The 20,793-nt window shown below is 48.7% G+C and overlaps 1 protein-coding gene across 15 annotated transcripts in view; it reads left to right on the forward strand.

Moving 5' to 3' along the window:
• The window catches only part of DAPK2 (death associated protein kinase 2), a 111,269-nt gene that overhangs the window by 57,728 nt on the left and 32,748 nt on the right, over positions 1-20,793 (forward strand). For 7 of the 15 annotated variants that reach the window (XR_013996375.1, XR_013996376.1, XR_013996377.1 and 4 more), the window contains 2 exons: positions 4,920-5,141; positions 12,746-12,884. Coding sequence is in view for 4 of the 15 variants with exons in the window: in XM_081098000.1 (XP_080954126.1) it covers positions 4,920-5,141; positions 12,746-12,884 (361 nt within the window). In the remaining 11 variants the exon portion in view is untranslated. Of the gene's footprint in view, positions 1-4,919; positions 5,142-9,245; positions 9,381-12,745; positions 12,885-20,793 lie in introns of all 15 variants that reach the window. The other 8 variants (XM_081097998.1, XM_081097999.1, XM_081097994.1 and 5 more) reach the window with 3 other exon arrangements.

The raw sequence follows: 20,793 nt of genomic DNA on the forward strand, positions 1-20,793 counted from the left end.
ACTGGCAGCAGCCGGGAAGGTAGTTTCTGTGACTTGCCGATTTACTGCCCTCCTACATGACTTTTGCAAACGAGCCTCAGTGCAGAGTTCCGCCCACCCACACCTCCTGCCTTTGTGCAGCGCTGGATGGTAAAGTCCTTCTGCGAGCATTATCTCGTGATTTCCCACCAACCCTGAGAGGTGTGCAGGCTAGGTCTTCTCACCCCCCTCTGACAAGGGCAGAAACTGAGGCCCCCGGAGTTGAAGAGGCTGCCCAGGGTCGTGACCAGTTAGTGGTAGGCCTTTCACTAGGACACCTGCTCAGAGACAGGAATTTGGCAAGTGAAGGGAAAGCTCTCATTTCTGTTCAGAGTTGTCTCAAGCTCTTTGGGGCGCTTTCTAAGAGGAAGCTTTCTGAGGTGAGACCTCAGGTGGCAGGTGGAGAAACACGACCTGAGAAGGCAGTTCCTTGTCCAAGCCCACAAAGCTTTGACGGCAGGTTAGGACCAGGAATCGGGCCTCCTGACAACCTGCCCTTTGATGCATCAGACCGAGGGTTAGGTAATGACTGTTGCTATGGGGGGCTGGGGATAGGCATGTTTTGCATATGTGTATCAATGCTTCAGCATTCTCTTAATTTTTGAATCGGTGTTGGCAATAATATCCACTAACGATTGAATGGCTCCCATCTCTTCCCTCTCTGGATGATGCCCTGGGTGACTGTCCTAACCTTAGAGGGGTCCTCACTCTCACCTTTGCCCCCATAACCTCACTGGATGACCTTTGCACTGGTAGGTGGCGGGCCCGGGGGGAGGGGGCTGAACTTCTGGCTTCGGAGCCTTTCCGATGGGCAGGCAAGGGCCCATCCCTGTCACTGTTTTCACCTGCCCGTGAGTCTGCAGGTGCTGATGGACATGATAGAGCACCCTCAGGTCTGGCCTTCATGTGTCTCCTCTGGGTACAGTGAGCAGGGCATGCCTGCATGCAAACGTCCACTCCTATTATCCCCCAAAGCCCAGGGTAATTCTCGGTCTTGATTTGCCAGTAAGTATTGGGGCAGTTAGATTGCGGACCCCTCCAGCAAAAACTGTGTTGGTGGGAAAGACAACAGTCCCCGCCTGCTTCTCTTTCTCCCTCCCTCCCTTGTCAGATCAGAGAACTCGGGGAGAGGGTAAGGAAAAGGACAAGGAATAATATGAGTAACAGCTGCATAGTGTCTTCTGGAAAGTGGAGATAATCAGAGAGCTGTTGTAAGTCAGTGCTTCTCGGCCCTGGCTGCACATCAGTCACCGGGCAGCTTTTAAGTACAGTAAATCCTCACTTAACGTCATCGACAGGTTCTGTAACTTTAAGCTAAACAACATATAAAGCAGCCAATATTGCCATAGGCCAATTGATATAAACAAGAGTTACATTTTGGTAGCATCTCATCGCTTGTTGTAATGAAACGGCATTACTCAAGGACATGCTGCATCCGGATTCCCAGGCTGCAGCCCAGACCCAGGAGATCAGAATCTCTGGAGATGGGACCCAGGCACCAGGAGCTGTAAATTCCCCAAAAGACTCCAACGTGCAGCCAGCATTGAGAACCACTGCCCTAAGGATGAAAAGAATTGGCTACTACCTTAGAACAGAGATATTCCCACAGCTGGCCGTGGACTGGGATCATCAGCGTTGTGTTTTTTTTTAAATTACACTGATTCCCTGGCCACACATTGCAGACCATTTCAATCAGTGACTTCTGTGTCTAATGCCTCTTGCTCAGCCTTCACCTGAGCCACAAACTCAGCGTCATAATAGCTACCATTGACTAGTGCTGACTATGGGCCAGCATTGCAGACATTTCCAGTCTTCACAATTCCCAGTTTACAGATGAGGAAATGGATACTCAGAGCAGGTAGCCTCTGGCCACAGGTGACAGAACCTGACCTGTCTGACCTTGAAGTCTGCTCTCACTGCCCAAAGCCTCATGGCCTGGGGGCTGGCCCTAGTGGGGCACATTCTCCACTCTTTCCAGGAACAGCTCAAGAAGAGAGGAAAGCCAGCAAGTGTCCCTGGGTCCCCTGAGGCTCCCCAGGGCAGGTTGAGTGGAGGACCCAACCCCGAGAAGAGGGGGAAATGAGTGCTGTTGCCTGGCCTTTGACTCCGCGATGGTCACCCACTCTCAGAATACCTCCTTTTGGCGGGAGGAAGATGCCTGCACGTTAGGCCTGACCCCCAGGCACCTCTTATTGCCACAGCTGCTCACACAAAGAGAAAACTCAACCAGGGAAAGCAAACACTCATTTGCTTTTTGAGAGTTGGAGGAATTTTTTCAGGCATGCAATATAGAAAAATGCTTTGTTTCCCTCGCAAGAATAGGGGAAGCTATGTCAAGGTCCCCTGAAATAGTTATTTCCGCTTTATAAAAACCTGGTGCCTCCACCACTGTGTTCTGTAAGTGTATACAAAGGGCTTAAAATCCTTACGCTTTGGTTTCTCATCAGTCAGCTGGAAAGAGGGAGCTGTCTGCCCCCAGGACTGCTGATGCCAGGCCCCTTGAGGTATCAGAGAGAGAGGAGAGAGTGTGGCATCCGCGCTGAGACTCACAGCCGCCTGGACTGAAAGCTTCGTCAAGTGTTTGCTGGCACCCACTAAAGGACCCAATGTCCCCAAGGCCCAAAGTGGTTCCAAGTCACCAGCTGTGTTAGAGATCTTGCTGAATGTGTTCACTCTGGCTTTGGGAGGACTGGCTCCACTCCACCTGCGTCACCCGGGTGTTTCGACAGCTGAGAGCATATTGAGGCATAAATAGCTGAAACTTTAACATTAGTGGACAGTGTAATATCAATTTGGCTCCACCAAGCCTTCCCTGCCCACCCCGGCCCCCCGGGGCCCTCTCCCTCCCCAGAGCTCCTCTGTACCTGTTGTCTGGGCCTTTGGTCCCTGCCCTTTACTGCCTGGCATAGAGCCTGGCACAGAGCAGATGCTCAGCTAGCGTTGAGTGAATGAGGATGTGTGTCTGGTGACATCTCTACAGCATGTTGGCATATTTATTCCTTGCTGGCTCTACTTGACTCCTCTGTGTGTGTGTGTGTGTGTGTGTGTGTGTCACTTAGGTTTATTTTGAAGGTTGCCTCACTGAGTATTATTCTAGTAAAGGAATGGTTCAGATGTGGTGCTGTTTTCTGAGGTTGAGGCAGATCTCCAGAGCATTTCATTGTGTAGCTCTTACCCCAGAGTCACTAAGAGAGTACATCCTAAGTGTGGAGTCTGGTGGCCCCTTATTAAGCTTAACCTAAGAAGCTCTGAGCTCTGTCTCAAGCAGTGGGTGTTGTGGCTGGCGAGAAAACGTGGGGCCATGGTGGAAGGGGAGTGGGAGGATCCCTTGGAGGGGTGGCCACCGGGCAGTCTCCAGGCACTGGGTGCTTGGACTGAGATGGTGAAGCAGAGGCTGCTGGCCTTCCCAGGGAAGCTGGCTCAGCACCACCTGCTGCTCTGGCATGGACACCACTTTATGGCTGCTGTCTTGGTCCACAGAGTGAAGGCGTCCAGGCCCAGCCCTGACTCCTATATCTTAGAGGTATTGTGGACAGTGGGCTAGGTGCCCATCGCTGGGACCTGGCTTTGCCATTAACTCTGTGATGACCTCAGGAGAGTGACTTGACTTCTGTGCCTCAGTTTCCAAACATTCTACAGCTCTGTGGTCCCATCAGCCCTCTCCCCATGATGAACCCCCACCTCTAGTTATTCACAGAGTTAGACTGCCTCCACCCCCACCAGGCTCCCCACCACCCCAGCCTGCAGAGCCTCTGGCCCAGTCTTTACATTAAGTGCATCACCCTCATATTTGCTGGGTCCCCCTATTGTCCAGCTGCTTGGCTCATGTCAGGTAATCGAGATTTTACTTGTGGGGAGGAGGTTGGGAGCAAAGGGGCAAAAATACGACTATACAGGTAGGTGTTTGTCACTCACCTCACAATTCCCAATGGATGAATCTGTGCTTGTATCCAGATACGGGAGACTCAACTGGATGATTCTTACCATTAGTATTTTGACCATGCTGGTCTTTTAAAAAATCTTTTCCAAGGATATGTTTTTATTGATTTTAGAGAGCAAGAAAGCAAGAGAGAGAGAGAGAAATATCAATGTGAAAGAGAAACATCGATCAGTTGCCTCCCCTACATATCCTGACCAGGGATTGAACCCACAACCTAGGTGGTGGGAATTGAAACTGCAATCTTTTTGGTACATGGGACGATGCTCCAACCAACTGAGCCACCTGGCCAGGGTATGCTAGTCTTTTTGTTTTTCCTTTCTAACCTTTCCATTACATAGTATAGGCCTCTGGGCATTGGGATTTCATCTGGCGAAACTAGACTTGGGTTCCAGCTGAGGCTTTGGAATGACGAGACTGTGTAATTTTTATTTTTATTTTTGTTAATCCTCACGCGAGAATATTTTCTCCATTGATTTTAGAGAGAGTGGAAAGGAGGGAAGGAGGGGTAGAGAGAGAGAGACAGAAAGAGAAACATCGATGTGAGAGAGACACATAGATTGGTTGCCTCCTGCACATGGCCCGACAGGGGCTGGGAATCAAACCTGAAACCCAGGTAAGGGCCCTTGACTGGGAACCAAACCCGTGATCCTTTGGTGGATGGACCGACGCTCTATCCACAAAGCCACACCGGCCAGGGCAAGGCTGTGCCATTCTGATCAAATCAATAACCTTTCAGGGCCTCAGTGTCACACCTGTACACTGGAAACACCAATGCTAACATTCATTCAGGGTTCATATGAACAGAAGGGAAGCCCAGTACCTGTCCCCTCTCAGCCACTGGTTGATGGCCAGGTGGAGCTGCTGGCTGGTGGCACGTTGTGCTGAGCTGGCAGAGTGACTCTGAGTTACTGTCCCTGAAGGCACAGTGATACCCTAGTCATGTGAGCCTGTGTCCCCACAGCGGCCAGTTTGCCATTGTGAAGAAGTGCCGGGAGAAGAGCACCGGGCTGGAGTACGCAGCCAAGTTCATCAAGAAGCGGCAGAGCCGGGCCAGCCGGCGGGGCGTGTGCCGGGAGGACATCGAGCGGGAGGTGAGCATCCTGCGGCAGGTGCTGCATCCCAACATCATCACGCTGCACGACGTCTTTGAGAACCGCACCGACGTGGTGCTCATCCTGGAGCTGTGAGTGGGCTGCCGGGACCCGTGGTGGGCAGCAGGGACAGGCCGGGCGGCGGAAGCTCCAGCCACAGGCCCCAGAGGAGGCGAAGTCAGTGGTGGGTGGTTGCCCTCAGTGACCCCCAGCCTCCTAAACCTGGGGAAAAGCAGGGGCCAAGCAGCAGGAGAGAGGGTGACGGTCTAGGTCTGGCTTTCATGGGCCCTGGGGACCAAAGGGAAGGAATGGCTGGCTCTGGGTCATTTCCTGGCTGGCTGGCAGGTGGGAGGATGGAGCGGGGAGCGGAGGGGCCAGCAGGCGAGATGGTCAGGCAGGAGTCTGTTTTATGACCAAGGGAAGAACAAGCATCCTTTGGGCTCTGCAAAGCCCTTCTCCAGCCCTTTCCTGGAAAAATCTACTGCATTTGTGCTGTGATGCCTTTGTTGTTATAATAACTATTATTTAGAGAGCATTTGCCACATGTTTCATGCTTGTCATCTGTTTAGTCCTCCCGGGGACTGTGATGAAGGAAGTATCCTACCAACACAGAGAGGTTACTTTACCTTCACTGTGCCAGGCACGTCTCTTACCTCATCTATTCCTCAGACTAACCCTCTCACACAGACTCTTCTTATCCCCATTTTACCAACAAGAGCACTGCAGCCAGGTCACTTACCAGATCTGTTAGCCAGGCAGTGGTGGGGTTACCGGACCAAACCAGGTCCAAACTTTCAATAGTAGCTGGCCAAAGGACAACACAGATGATTTTATGAAAAGGAACTTTATCGCAGGCTTATAAACAAGGAACATGCCGGGGATTGCTCCCAGAACAGTGTTCCTCAAGCAAAGCATCTGATCCAATTTTATTGGGGGAAATCATGCATAAACATCAAGGTGAGCTTTGTCATTGAATGTATAGTTGGGGACATTCCAGGGCACCGACAGTTAGAAAACTGGCTATACATACATTGCATATTCAAAAATGGTGGGAAATCTCCGCCTCTGGTTGGAGATTTTAGTATTATAATGAGAATATAAGTAATGAGGAAAGTTCAGCAGGAGGTCACTGGAGGGTCTTTCAAGCTGGTCTCATGGTTTCAGCTGGTTCACCCCCTGGCTCTGCAAAATGTCCTGGGCTTGTTCCTGAAAAACAGTCCCGGTGACCCTCTACGTCGGGGATTGCAGTTGTTATGGAAGGAATTTTAGCTGATTACGTCTTGGTCTTTCTGTGAAACTTAGCCAATTATGAGATATGCATCACACAAACCATATAAACTCTAGGGTGATCTAAGTGAATTTCCAGGTTAATCAGGGCAAAGTTAGAAACTCTAAGCAAAAAGTTAATTTATGCTAAGTTACCTGCTAGGTTACATATGTGGGTTAGGTTGCACCAGGTCTTGAGCCCACACTGCTTGTGCAGACAGCTGTGAGCATGAGGTAGGATGGCCTTATGCTGGCCCATCCTGGTGGAATGTGGATAGGTGACACCAAGTTCTCAGGGATTGCCCCTCCTGGAGGTGTCTCCATGGAATGGGATGTGGGGTTCTGGCAGACAAGCGAGTTTGAGTTGGGCTGTGGCACAAGTCACAGTGGCTGTGCCCAGTCAGGCAGCAGCATACTGTGCTAAGAATGTTCTGAACCTTGTAGGCATGTATGCATCTGCCAGTTAGCCAAGGAGTGGTGGCACTTATCTCAGCAGTCCTTGACTTTGTGACCTCGGGCAAAGTCACCTCATCCACCTGAGCTTCAGATCTCATCTGTAAACCAGGCAGCCATCCTTAACCTGCCTACAGGAGGGGTGGACCACTGGCATTGGAGATCATTCTAATTTGAGAACTATGCTCTGTCTTGGCCAGGATATAGATTTATGTTGCAGATGGGCATTTGCATGCTCTTGCATTTGATTCTTAAATTATCATGTCAATGTTTAAATGCACATGTTGCCCATGTTCCCCCTTCTCTAACTCCCAGCATCCTCTCTATTTCTCCCATGGACCCCTCAGCCAGTTGTACTAGTTGGTGTATGTACCCGCCTGGCCCAGACATGCCTGGTGGGTTCCCTCAGTGTGGCCAGCCATGTGGACAGCCCACGGTGTGACATGCCCCAAGGCTAAGGCACAAGGTTGGCACAAGGATTCCCAGCAGAGAGTGACAAGCCCACCTTCACTGGGAAGGCCAGGCCACTCCTTTAAAAAGTCTATTATCAGAAAAGCTTTACAGCGACTGAAAAGAAATTACATTCATAATCCTACCACTCAACCATAGCTATTTATGTTTTTTTGTGGTTCCTCTCTTTTTATCTATTTGTATACAGTCACCGTCCTTATAGATTTTCCTGCTCTACTTTCCCCCCAGTTCACGTAATTCCATAAATAGCTTTTTTCCTTTTAACTGACTGTATCATGTTTCATTAAATTACATACCTGTCTTTCCCTCTTGTTGGTTATTTGGTTTTTATTTTCCAGCTTTTAATCATTACAAATTTCACTGCCATAACAAAATCTTGTTCCCATAATTTTCCCCTTTTGTTTTGAATTCATTCTTTCAGATAAATCCTCAGGACTGCGATGACTAGGGGACATTTTTAGGGCTCCTGATAGCCTCACTTTCATACATTGGTGTGGTTAACCAGTACCCCTGCAACACAGCAGTGTTCCTATTTGCCTGCAGGCTTGCTAGCCCTGCATCACTTATTTTAAAACAGGGTTCATTAATTATTGACCCGTATAGTTAGAAAATGATACTTTGTTGTCATTTCTTTTGTTGTTGTTAATCCTCACCTGAGGATATTTTCCCACTGATCTTTAGAGAGAATGGAAAAGGGAAGGGGGGAGAAGAAAGAGAGAGGAAGAGAGAGAGAGAGAGAGAGAGAGAGAGAGAGAGAGAGAGAGAGAGAGAAACACATCAATGTGAGAGAGACATATCAATTGGTTGCCTCCTGCTTGCATCCCAACTGGGGCCCAGGATTGAACCTGTAACCGAGGTATGTGCCCTTGACTGGGAATCAAACCCTTGACCCTTCCGTCTGTGGGCTGACTCTCTAACCACTGAGTCACACCTACCAGGGCACTTTGTTGTCATTTTAAGTGGCATTTCTGTAATTGCTGGGGAAATTGTCTGTTTCTCCCTGTTTATAAAACCCCAGGAGTTGGGGTCTGGGATGATCTTTGGATGCCTCTGTTTCTCCCAGCAGGACTCATGTTGAGAGCTGTCACCATTCATATCATCTGTTGTCACACTGCTGCTCCTGTGACTTGCTTGAGCTGCTATGTTTGTTGAGTTCTGTCTTTTCCTAGTTTCTCTGTCTCCTCCTTACTTTCTAGCTGTCTCACTGCTCTCAGGGAGCCTGTCTGTGCACAGGGTGCTAGGAGTTGCTAAAGACTGTGCCTAAACCATGCCTGCCCAGGGAATGAGAGGGAGGACCTCCTGGGAGAGAAGGGCTTTCCATGGGCTTTTGTGTTTGGACTTGGTGACTCCTGTTGGGCTGATCAGGAGCCTTTGGCCTCCTGGTCCTCACTGTGCTTGGTAGGTTAGTGGGTTTGCCCAATAATTAAGCATGGGTATGAGTGCCCACCTGCTCAGTTGTAATTTGTAAGTTTTGTGGTTGGGTTTACACTGATACCACTGCCCTCTCAGCACCTGTCGTCTGGGGTGGGCTTCCTTCTGATTTCTGCTAAGGTGTCCAGCACTAGGTGGACGTACCCAGCCCTGATTTAGGTCCCTTTCAGCTGTTATTACCTCAAGCAGGACCTCCTTAGCCGCAGCTACCTCTGGTCAGGGCTGTTGAAGGCCAGGCGGGGGAGGATTTAGTTGTCCGTATAATTGATTTCTATATGGTGTAAAGAATATTTTCAAAATCTTAGTAGATTAGCTTATGTCACATGTGAAGCGTGCTCTGGAAAACATATGTCTGCTCTGGGAGGGTGGGGCTGGTCTCCCATCCCAGGCCCCTGGCCTCTCTGGGGCCTCCTTGACTCTACGCTAGTGGAAAGCGGGACCCTGGCAGTTGCATCCCAGAGAATGGCCTGGCAGAGGGCTCCACGGTGGAGGCAGTGCGTCCCAGTTCCCTAGATTGAGTCCAGCTTCCTCGGCCCCGATGGATCGGTCAGCATTCTTCAAATCCCTGCCTGCAGGTCATTCGAACGCACGTTCCTGAGAGAGTTTCTAGCAGGGAGACCAACCTGCAGGGAGGAAGGAGGCCACGGTCCGACTCGCAGGAAGGGGCCTGATGGTGGGGACCATGGAAGGGGAGCAGAGGAGGCCCAGCTGTAGGTTTTGCTTTTCATCTTTAAGCTAAACGGGTTTGGGACGTGAGCGGAGAGAAGCTTGGGAGGAGGTGGGCAGTGGCTCCAGGAGAGAGGGCTTGGCTGAGAAACCCTTGGGAGAAACTATGTTGGGGGAAAAGGAACAGAATCTTGAGACGAGTTGCCAGTGCTTTGATGTGAGTGACCCCAGCATGGGTACTGCTCATCAGTCTCCCCTTTTCTGAGTCTCTGGGGGAGATTCTAAGGGCCACTGTGGCTGTTCCCGTCTTCATTCAAAGGAGACATGGTCTCACCTGGTCTCTTGCCCACATCACACCTTCAAACAGAATGGCGGGTGTCCCCCGAAGTCGTCACATAGCCTTTACATCGGGGACTTTGGGTGACCAGACACTGTTACACCGCCATGATATTCTTTTGCATTTATGCAGCATTCCCTCTAAGGTAGGAATGGCCCAACGTGTGCCCAAGGTCCAGCCTCACAGGACCCAGCAGGGTCTTGGATATTAGAAAGCAAGGGCTGCTGGGTCCTGTGTGTCTCAGAGGGGGCACTATGGTTTTGAAAATCTTCAAAGTGCTCTAGACAGGTCTCTTACAAAGGCCAAGGCTTCCCTTCTATACAATCTAGATTATTCTATGTCATGTTTATATTTAAAAATTTTTCCTTTGTTCTTTTATTCACTTACCTTCTATCGAATGTCTTTCTTGCACAGGGTGCTGCGGAAGCAAAAATAATCCAGCTGAGGAGATAGACAGACAGTGATACCCAGTGTGATGAGGGCGTGGGTGCTCCTGAGCAGGGATCTCAGAGCACATGCCCAGGGCCTGGGGTGGCTTCGAGCTGTCCCTTTCGCCTCAGCAATTCCAGCTTTGTAACGTGGTGGACTGATGCTGAGAAGATCTGTGTCTAAATGGTGGTTCTGCCACTTACTAGCTGTGTGACCTTGGGCCAGTCACCTGCTCTCTTGGGGACATCAGTTTTCTCATTTGAAAAATCAGAACAGAAGTTCCATCTACACCTCAGGGTGGATGTGAAAGAATGCTTGAGGAAGCACATGGCAGAGGTGGCAAACTCTAAATGAAGCCCTCCACCACTGTCACCTTGACAATGATGTAGCATAGTATTTACTCAGAGATCATGGTATTTATTGAGGCTCTCATAGCACGTGGCCAATTTTACAAGATTCTTCCCACCTACCCCAGGTGGGGATGGGGCAGAGGATGACCTCACCTGTGAGACACATGGGGAAGTAGTGCACCAGCCGCGTCCCACACACTTCAGCAACTGCAAGGGCGCTCTAGTTCCAGCACCTGCCCCAGGTGGGGGTGGGGCAGGGATGACCTCACCCATGAGACACGCGGGGAAACAGTGCACCTGCCGTGTCCCACGCACACCCAGGCAGCCACTTCAGGCCACACCCAGCTCACTCTGAGTAGAGGGGGCACGGCAGCTCTTGCAGACAATATGCTTGCATGTGCCATCTTATCTCACCCTCTCTTCACTCTCTCACCTCCCGCTTCTCTCTTTTCTGCCCCCTCTCTCTTTCTCTAAATATTTACTCAGCATTTGTTATGTGGCAGGCACTAGACATACAGATGAGTACCTAACTCACGGCTCCTGCCCTTGAGAAGCTCACAGCCCAGCAGGAACATGCGCTTCTGACATTCGTCCATCTACTTAAGGGAGATGTTTTTGGCTCCATTTGGCAGATGGGAAAAGACTGAGGTGGCAGAAGCAGCATTCCAGCAGGCCGGCACCTCACCTCCAAAGCCGGCCAGGGCACAGGGAGTTAATGCCATGTACCTGTTCCATGCTCACCCTCACCTCTGGGCCTTTGCTTGTGCTGTTTCCTGTCACACCTGTCCTCATTCTCTGCTTCCTCTGTCCAGGCCCTGCCCGAGTCTCACTGCGTTCCCAGCACCTTCTCCCACCACTTGAGCCTGTGCTAACCACATATAACAAATAATGACATTATAACAGAAGTCCTCATGGATGGAGCACTGTCATGTGCCAGTCACGGTGCCAAGAGCCTGGCTCGGTGCGCTGGCTAATTTGCTCATCAGAACAAGCCGAGCATGTAGACCTTCTCATTACCCTCCATGTCTGAGAGGCATTGCTGAGAGAGTTAGGGCAACTAGTCCCAGCCACACGCTAGTGTGTGGAGACAACACCAAACTGAGGCTGGTGCTGGGGAGGATTTAGTTGTCCATATAAATTGATTTCTGTATGGTGCAAAGAATATTTTCAAAATCTCAATAGATTAACCCATGTCACATGTGAAGCTTGCTTGGAGCCTCTGTTTCTTCAACTATGAAATAGGAAAGAAATAGTGCTTTCCTCATAGGGTATTGTGATGATTAAATGAGATAATGTGTGTACAGTATACATAATGCACAGGGTAAGTATTCAATAAATGTTAATTACTGTTATGTTGTTATTGTAAAGATACAGGTTCCAAGGCTCTGCTGCTTGAGGCTATAACTTGGTAGAGTCTGTAGTAGGACCTGGGAATCTGCATTTTAAAATGCATTCTCTCGGTGATTGAGTTCTTGGACCACCTGTCCCAGGTCCCTCCCTGAGACCTTTTCCTGGGGTGACCCTTGGCTCTGTCCCAGCCCCCGAGAAGCACATGCAGGCTGGATACCCCAGCCTCTGACAGAGGACCAAGAAGCCCAGAAGGGGTGCCAGATTTAGCACATAAAACCTCCTGCTTTACCTGGCTATCCTAAACTCAGATAAAGCTGTAAACTAGTACTCACAGGGGAGATTGTTTTTGCTCTGTGCGTCTCCATTTCTGTCACATCATCTATAAGGTGCAAGAGTGTGGAGTGTGAGGACAAAAGTATTTTATAGTTTTTAGAGGTTAATATAATAAATGGGTCATTACGTTTAAATTAGGGACCTTTGACGAGGCCATCTGTTATAAAATCAAAGAAAGGGGCCTTAGGAGCCATCTTGCTCTGTCTGCTCATTTTGCAGGGGAGGAAACTGAGGCCTGCCTGGAGGGGGAGGTGAGTTGCCCAAGGTCAGTGCAGGGCGTGTGTTACTTTCTCCCCCTACAGCACTTGTTTCTGTCCTCTGCCACCTCAGGCATCTGTGGGGGAGAGGTGACGCCCAGAGTAACCAGGGCCCTGGGCCTAGCGCCTTCGCAGAGACCTTTCTGGTGACACCCTCAGGATGGGTCCTGCCCTTGTGAGCCAAAGGGAAGAACACAGCAGAGAAGCCAAGCCAGCCCCTGGCTGGAGGAAGCCCCAGAGATGGGCGAGGTGTTCTGCCACGCAGGGTGCTCAGGGGTCAGGTTCAGGACCTGCAGCCATCGGCCTGGCCTCCGGGCACAGGGCTGACTGGGCTTCCTGCCGGTGTCTTGCAGAGTGTCTGGAGGAGAGCTCTTTGACTTTCTGGCCCAGAAGGAGTCGCTGAGTGAGGAGGAGGCCACCAGCTTCATTAAGCAGATCCTGGATGGAGTGAACTACCTTCATGCCAAGAAAATTGCTCACTTTGATCTCAAGGTCAGTGAGGGGGGAGGGAGGTGAGGGGAAACGACCAATTTAGGAAGAATGGGCCCAGTCTCTCCCGATGTCATTGCCAAGAGGGGTCAGCGCCCACGTGGCTCTCCTCCCTCATCTACCGTTGAAAACTATGAGCTCCTGGGAAAGAAAGTGTCCACCTCCCCAGGTTCATTGAACAGGTTAGGATTTCTTCACAGAGGCGGACTGCAAGGAGCTTATTCACACCACAGGCACCTTATCTCTTTCAGGAGCAGATGGTGTGAATTTTCAATAAGTAGACCAATGACAGGAAACTTGAAACCAAACACATTTAACAAGATTGAACTTTTCAGTAAGAAAGAGCTAACTCCTGAGGAGGCAGATCTAGAAGTGTTCAGAGGGGACGGCTGAGGTTGGTTGGCGCTCCAGACCCAGCACAGCACAGCCTCCAGCATCCCTTGACCAGAGGTTGTCTCTCTTGGAGCCCAAGACCACGAGCCTCCCACCCCCACCCCGCCCCGTACTGTGGCCATCAAATTGCTTCCCAGGGGCCACTGATCATTTGTGGTAACTGTTCTTCAAGGTCGAGAAAGTTCACTGTGACCGCATAGGACTTCAAAAAGCAAGAATGTGGTCAAAGTAGGATGATCAGTTCCTGTAGAAACTGAGCTCCTTTGCAACGACTGATGAGCCTGTAAGACACCCGAAGCATGAAGATCTCTAATCCATGATCAGAGGGACCTGTTTACTGGGGAGGAGACCCACTCATTTTTCTATCCAGAAACTCCTGTTGTGTTTCAAGCACTGTGCTGGGTGCCTGGATATTGCTACAGATCCAGAATCAACTGAGGCCCTGTCTAGGCTTAGTTCCTCTTTTTCAGGGAACTTAGTACAGGGGGCAGAAAAGAAAGATCAGCAACTCTAAGTGCTACAAGAGAGGGAAGTACATGGGGCTGGGAGCCTAAAGGAGAGGCATCTAAGTGAGAATGGGGAATTTGAGAGGGCTTCCTGGAGAAGGTGGTATTTGACTTGCGTTTTGAAGGACAGGCATTATCAGAGGGGAAGGGCCTCCTTAGGAAGAGAGGCCAGCAGGGTACATGGTCCCAGAATACTACAAAGTATTCAGAGAAGTAAGGCAAAGAGTGAATGTGCTGAATGGCTGGAGAAGAAGTCAAGGAGGAGAGAAGGAGGCAGACAGGAGGGCGTGGGAGCCTAGCCAAGGAGATAGAACTTTATCCTGTGGGGGCCAGGTGAGCAAGGAGGTGAGGTAAGCAGGTGTGTGTTTCAGAAGGATGGATAGAATGGTGGCAAAACACTGGAGGCTGGAGACCCAGCCAGGAGGTTATACATTTATCAGGTGAGATGTGACAAGTGTCACACTAATTTGAGAAGGGGACAGATGTAAGACCTATTTCAGAGGTTGATCTGAGGATTGATTGGGTGCCTGATTAGATGTGGGAGATGAGGAAGAGGGCAGAGTCCAGGATGACACCCAAGTTCTGACTTGGGGGACTGGTCCAGAGTGTATGGCTTATCTACTGCCTCACAGCAACTGCAGAGGGTGGGCTCTGTTCCGGCACATGGATCTCACCCGCACTTACTCTGCACTGTGAGGTGACCTGTAGTGAGTCCCCTCCGCATGGTTCCTCCCTCCTAATGCCAGTTGTCATTATCTCGCGGTATATTGAATTCCTCCAATAGAAGATGTCTTACAGAGCTTCACTTACATGTCAAGGGGTAAAAGTTGGGGTCACCAAGGAGCATGTGGCCTGGGCAGACCTTTGGACCTCAGTATGGTAAGGCATCAAGTAGGAAACGCTCTACCGGGATTACACCTGTGCCTCCTTCCTGGTAATACTATGGACAGTCAACTTGTTTTCATGTCTTTGCTGGATCCAGGAGACCAGTCTCAAAATGGGCTTCTTTGTCTGTTCTCTAATGGGTCCACACACTCTAAGGATACCAGGCGTGGTTAGGTGTCCTCACCCTAACACCCGCAGGAGGAGTTGTGGAGGAGGAGGAGGAGTTGTGAGGCCCGCAGGCCCCATGACTACAGCAGGTTCGTGGTGTATAGTTTGCTTCTATGGCAGCTCTCAGTGGTGGTGGTGCGGGTTGGGGGGCGGGAGCGGGGCGAGGGGGGAGTGCTGGCTGGGAGTTAGCCAGGTCAGGGTTTGTGCCTCTCTCTACCGTGTACCAGGGTACAACTGAACCTTGGTTTTTCAGCTTCAATGCAAATAATAATAACTGCCTGGCAGAGCTGTGGTAAGGGTTAGGGAGAAGTGGCATGAAGTGCTGAATACCATAGGGGTGCTCTGAAATAGTAGCTGGTGTTGTTGTTTCCCTATCTGGAATAGAGGAAAAGAACACACAACTCTTGTCACAGTGTTTTGGGCCCCAGTAGACTAGGAAAACAAAGCCTGTTGGTGCAATTTAAATTGCCCAGCAGAGAGCTGAGATTGGTTGCTAGGTGGGGCTGCTGTGGAGGATCTTGTCTGGCTCCTGGGCTCAGTCTGGACATTTTCCACAATCTGGAGACAGTCTGGGTTTCTCCTGGATACGTGCAGGGTGAGGATGCTGCTAACACCCACCCCCGCCTCATGTCCTTAGAGCTGTGTGGACTCAGCCTTCTGACTCCCCCACCAGTGGGTCTCTTGGCCTGGGCCCAGCTAGGCACCTTCAGGAAGTGATAAGTGGCTGGAACTCAGCGAGCTGACCTCACGGTTGGATAGACACTTCCTGGAGCCAGAATGTGCGTGTGTGTGTGTGCCCCCTGGCTGAAGCTTTCGGCCCGCCCGAGGGGATCATGCCAAAGATCCAGCTTAGAGGGGACTTCTTGGTTCCATATTGTCTCCCACCATATAAAATTCATTTTATATGAATATATTTTTATTCCTGGTCTTCATTTTCAACAAGGGGATCTCAGTTTTCCTGTCCTGTTTTATCCTGTTACATTTTAATTCTGCCTCACCCGGTGAGCCAGGCTAGCCAAGCTGCCCCATTAACATGTGTCCATATTGTGTCCATGTTCCTACCCATGATCTGTTCTTCACTCTCACTTTCCAGCTTGATGGAGGAGGGTCAGCTCTCTGGCCCGCCTTTGGAATATGAATGGCCTCTACTCCTATGTCAGCCGTGTGCTGGGCACAGCGAGGCTCTGTCCCTGCTTACGACATGCTCCCAGCTTTGTGGCAGAAAGCAGACGAATGGACACAAAAATGTTGATAAGCAGTCTTGGTAAACAGATCATGGCATGCTGTTGTTCAGAAATCTCTGATGGATCCTTTTCACCCATAGGATAGATAAATGGCCGCATTCTCGGCAGGGCTTTCAGGCCTTTTTATGCTGCCTTAGCCTTTAGTCTGGCTTCATCCACCTTCCCCCACTCCAAAACATTAGCCCCACCAAGACCACAGATACCGTTCTGGCCTCTCTCTTTCTCTGTTCCTGCTGTTCCCCCATCCAGGAAACTGCTGCTCTTCCTTTCCTATGCCTGTGGACTTCCTGTTCATTCTTCAAGGCCCAGCAGAAACACCATTTTCTCTGGGAAGACTTTCCCACCCCTGTCGCCTCCCAAATCATCACTGAGAACGGACCTGCCTGTCTGCTTCTGTTGTCCTTTGTACAGACTACTGCTGGGAGCATTATCACTGTGAATCATTCCGCTGCTTGTGTCTAGCACAGTGACTGACCCATGACAAGTTAGTTACTCAGTGTTGTGCAAATAAGTAAATGAATGAATGAATGAATGAATGAATGAATGAATGAATACCTTAATAAGACCAAGTGCATGCATGGATGGCAAAGGCCCTTTTATGTCACCTGGAAAAAGCAAAAGAGGTTGCAGGTAGATTTCAATTCAGTGAACTGAACATTTATTGAGGGACTATTTTATGCCAGAGTGACAAACATCAATGTAATATAGTACCTGCTTTCCAAGGGCTCACCATCTACTAGGAAATGCCATAGTGGGGTTCAGTGGGGAGGCCACCTGAAATAGAAGCTAACCCAAGAAATGTTCACTTCCAAGAGGTAAATTCTGCCCCAGCAGAGTGAATACCATCCCCGTGAGTGCTGTAAATTCGCCACAGAAAGGCCTGCTCGTGTGGGTAGGTGGGTAGAGGTAGATGATGTTGCCCTGTATTTACATTGATGGGAGGGACACGGGCTGACTGCCCCTCAGTACCGGCAGCACCTGATGCGCCTTCAGACATGCCTTCCACGGGATGGATTACCAGGAAATGGGGCTCAGTGCTATGCAGGAACCTCGCCCTGGTATGTGATCCCAAGACAAATATAAACCTTGTAAAGGGCATTTTTATGTGGTTTTGTGTTTATTTTGGAGTTGGGAGTTTCCTTTCTGAGTAAGGGTGTAACCCCACGCTCCCCGCCCAGCCTTAGCCTAGTTCAACTTGAGAATTCAGAAAGAGAAGATCGTTCTCCTCGGGTCTGACTGGAATAAGAATAAGACATGAGGGTTGAATGAAATTGTATGCAAGCCAGGAACCCAAAACTCTGAAGGGACTTTTTGATCTATATAAATAGTATTAAAAGGAGTGAATTCCTGAGCAAGATACCCCAAAACTCCAAATTCCTCTATGCCCTGATCATCCTTTGAGCTGTTAAGTTTATAACGGGATGGGGTATGCTCATCACGCTCTCATAAGAATGACACTGATAATACTTTAAATATATGAAGTACGTTCTAGAATATAGCGTGCTTGTATCTGTTCACTCATTTGATTCTCATGGCCACCCATTGAGATACAAGGTATGGACACTTTTTCACACACAAGGCAATTAAGATTCAGAGAGGTTAAGTAACTTGTTCAAGATCACACAGGTATTAAATTTAGACTTTAACTCAGCAAGAAACATTTAACAAAGCTGGGTGTCACCAGCTTTTATTTTACCAGATTCTAACAGTGCAGATTTCTTACTTGGGTCATGCATGCCTTTTACACACAGTTAATCCAAAGGTCTGTACTGTGCTATAAATGTATTCTTTATGGTTAAATTCTCAGTTACATTGTTTTTTTCTAATAAGCTATTCCTCATATTTAAATAAATTAACTTGTATTTTATTAAGTGCTATAAAATGTGAATGCATTTGAAAGTAGAATTTACAATAAGACTATTTCCATACTAACACCTGGGGGCATGGAGTGGAGGTGAGATGTGGCAGAGATTTAACTGTCAAGATAGGTTAGGGTGGCCGAAACCGGTTTGGCTCAGTGGATAGAGCATCGGCCTGCGGACTGAAGGGTCCCAGGTTCGATTCCGGTCAAGGGCATGTACCTGGGTTGCGGGCATATCCCCAGTAGGAGATGTGCAGGAGGCAGCTGATCGATGTTTCTCTCTCATCGATGTTTCTAACTCTCTATCTCTCTCCCTTTCTCTCTGTAAAAAATCAATAAAATATATATTAAAAAAAAAAAAAGATAGGTTAGGGTGAGATTTTAAAGGTTCAGGGCAAACCAAGGAGTTTGCATAGATAGTCATGGAAGGCTTTTTTCCTTAAATTTTTTTTATTATGAAAACATTTCAAAACATTTGAAGAAATTAGAGAAGAATACAGTGGACACCCTCCCCCTAAATTCAACATTTGGTCACACTTGCTTTATTGTTTTCTGCCTTTAAAAAATTTTATAGTATATATGCATGCACATAGATCTGTTTTTTTAAAACTTTTGGTATCATTTGAAAGAAAATTGTAGCCATCCTGATACTTCACTCCAAACACTTCTGTATGTATCTCCCAAGATTAAGGTCTGTCTCCTAACAACCCACAGTACCATTATCACACTTAAGAAAATGAATAATAATTTATAGAAGACCTTTAATTGGTGGAGAAACATGATTCTATTTCTAGTTCTCCCAGTAGGGGAGAGGATGTATGGGAGACTATAAGCCAATTGGAGATGATACCAGCAATGTGGGAAAGAAAGAAACCAAAGGTATCCCATAGATACTTTTTAAATGAAGTTGATGGTCTTTTATGCCATTATAAAAATAATAACTCATAGAAAATACAGAAATGTACAGAGAAGTTACCTACAAAGTTTCTACTCCAAAACAACATTTTTAACATTTGGTATATTTTCTCCAACTTTTTATGAACAGGTGTATGTGTGTGTGTGTGTGTGTGTGTGTGTGTGTGTGTGTGTGTGTGTTTTCAGGTGCTTAGAACTATATGCTTTCACAATTTTCTCTCTGTTTTTTTTTCCCCTTTACTTTCTTACCTAAGCAGCCCATGGGCACTCTGAAGTATTTTACTTCGCTACAGAAGCTTTTATACAAGTCCTTCCTGATTTTTACCTTCTCAGTGTGTTCTGAGGGGTGGACCTGTTTCCAGTTCCTCATACCCAAAGCTTAGCCTGTCCCAGCCTCAGAGTGTACCCCACAGGCCCTTCATGTCAGCCCTGCATCAGACGTGAGCCTGGAGCCTAGAAATGCATGCTGGTTGCTTCATCAACTCTTGCAAGGCCACCCTAGGATAACCTGAGGACAAGTGAACTGAGGACACTGAACTGAATGGTTGAGGAAAAGAACAAAATGTAGCAAAAACTAAATGATGGAGAGCCATTATTAAAAGAGTTGAAATGGGAGCATTAAATCAACCAGCTGATTCTTGAAAGATACAGCAGGAGGCCACGTGGGGAAGGGGAACAGGGAGAAGATTGGGGGTTGAGCCTGCATTTGAGTGTCGCCTCTGCTGGGGAATGTTGGGGAGGTCACATCTCTGACCTTTCCTGGTCTTGAGAGTGGAGATGAACCTGCCTTTCCTTCCTGTCCCACAGGAGTGGAGTGAGGGACCAGGAGGCAACTGTTTATGAAAGGGCCCTGCAAACTCTAAATCTCTGCGCAGGGGCTGGTTGTGAATGTTTTTTCTTAATCCTCACCTGAGGATATGTTTATTGATTTGAGAGAGAGAGAGAGAGAGAGAGAGAGAGAGAGAGAGAGAGAGAGAGAGAGAGAGAGAAACATCAATATGGGAGAGGAACATTGATCAGTTGCCTCCGGTACACACCTCGACAGAGATGGTACCCATAACTTAGGAATATCCTCTGACCAGGAATTGAACCTGCAACCTTTCGGTGTAGAGGACAACGCTCCAACCAACTGAGCCACACTGGCCAGGGCTAACAGCCTCCCCATAAGGCCACATTTCTCCCTATTCCTCTCTTGCCTCCGGAAGAATTCGGGAAGGGAGGTGGGCATGGAAGCATCCAAAAGGAGAATGAATAAGGTGGCATTTCCCAGCTAGCAGGCTGTGCAGATTCCCAGGGTGGCAGGACACTGGGCAAGGCTGAGATGGTTGGAGTAGATTGATCAAGGTCCCTATTTTACAGATGAGGAGCCTAAGACAAAATTGCAGCGCCCTTTTCCTCTTTACCCTTGTTGACTTTGCCATCAATGTTAGGTGCTCAGAGGCCTCTTGCTGCTCTTAGATGCCACAGCCTCCACTCTGGATCCCTGGCTAGGCCTGACCCCCATTGAAACATCATATGTTCAAACAGTACTTTTTAAGTTCTACTCACAGCTCCACCGTCAGCCCTCCCACTGCAGCTGACCTCAGTAGGAGTGAAAGAATCGTGACTCAGGAAGCAGTGAAGGGTGGTAGACAGAGCAGGTGCCTTGACATTAAGAAGACCTGGGCCCCACCCTAGCTCCACTACTTATTAGTTGTATGGCCTTGAGTAAGTTATTTAACTGCTCTGTTCCTCAGTTTCTCATCTGGAAAACATAGACCGTAACCTGCTTTACTGAGATCCTGTGCGGTGGTATTCTGGTAACAGCCAGATCTCTGAAAAAAACAAAGATATGTACACAGACACACTTATATTGTAAATTTTATGATACAAATATTTATAGCACAATTTACAAATAAAAAAATATATAATACTTTTTATTGTAAATTCCAGAGAGCCAA

The sequence above is a fragment of the Myotis nattereri genome (assembly GCF_964212035.1).
Source record: "Myotis nattereri genome assembly, chromosome: 1".
Classification (NCBI taxonomy): domain Eukaryota; kingdom Metazoa; phylum Chordata; class Mammalia; order Chiroptera; family Vespertilionidae; genus Myotis; species Myotis nattereri.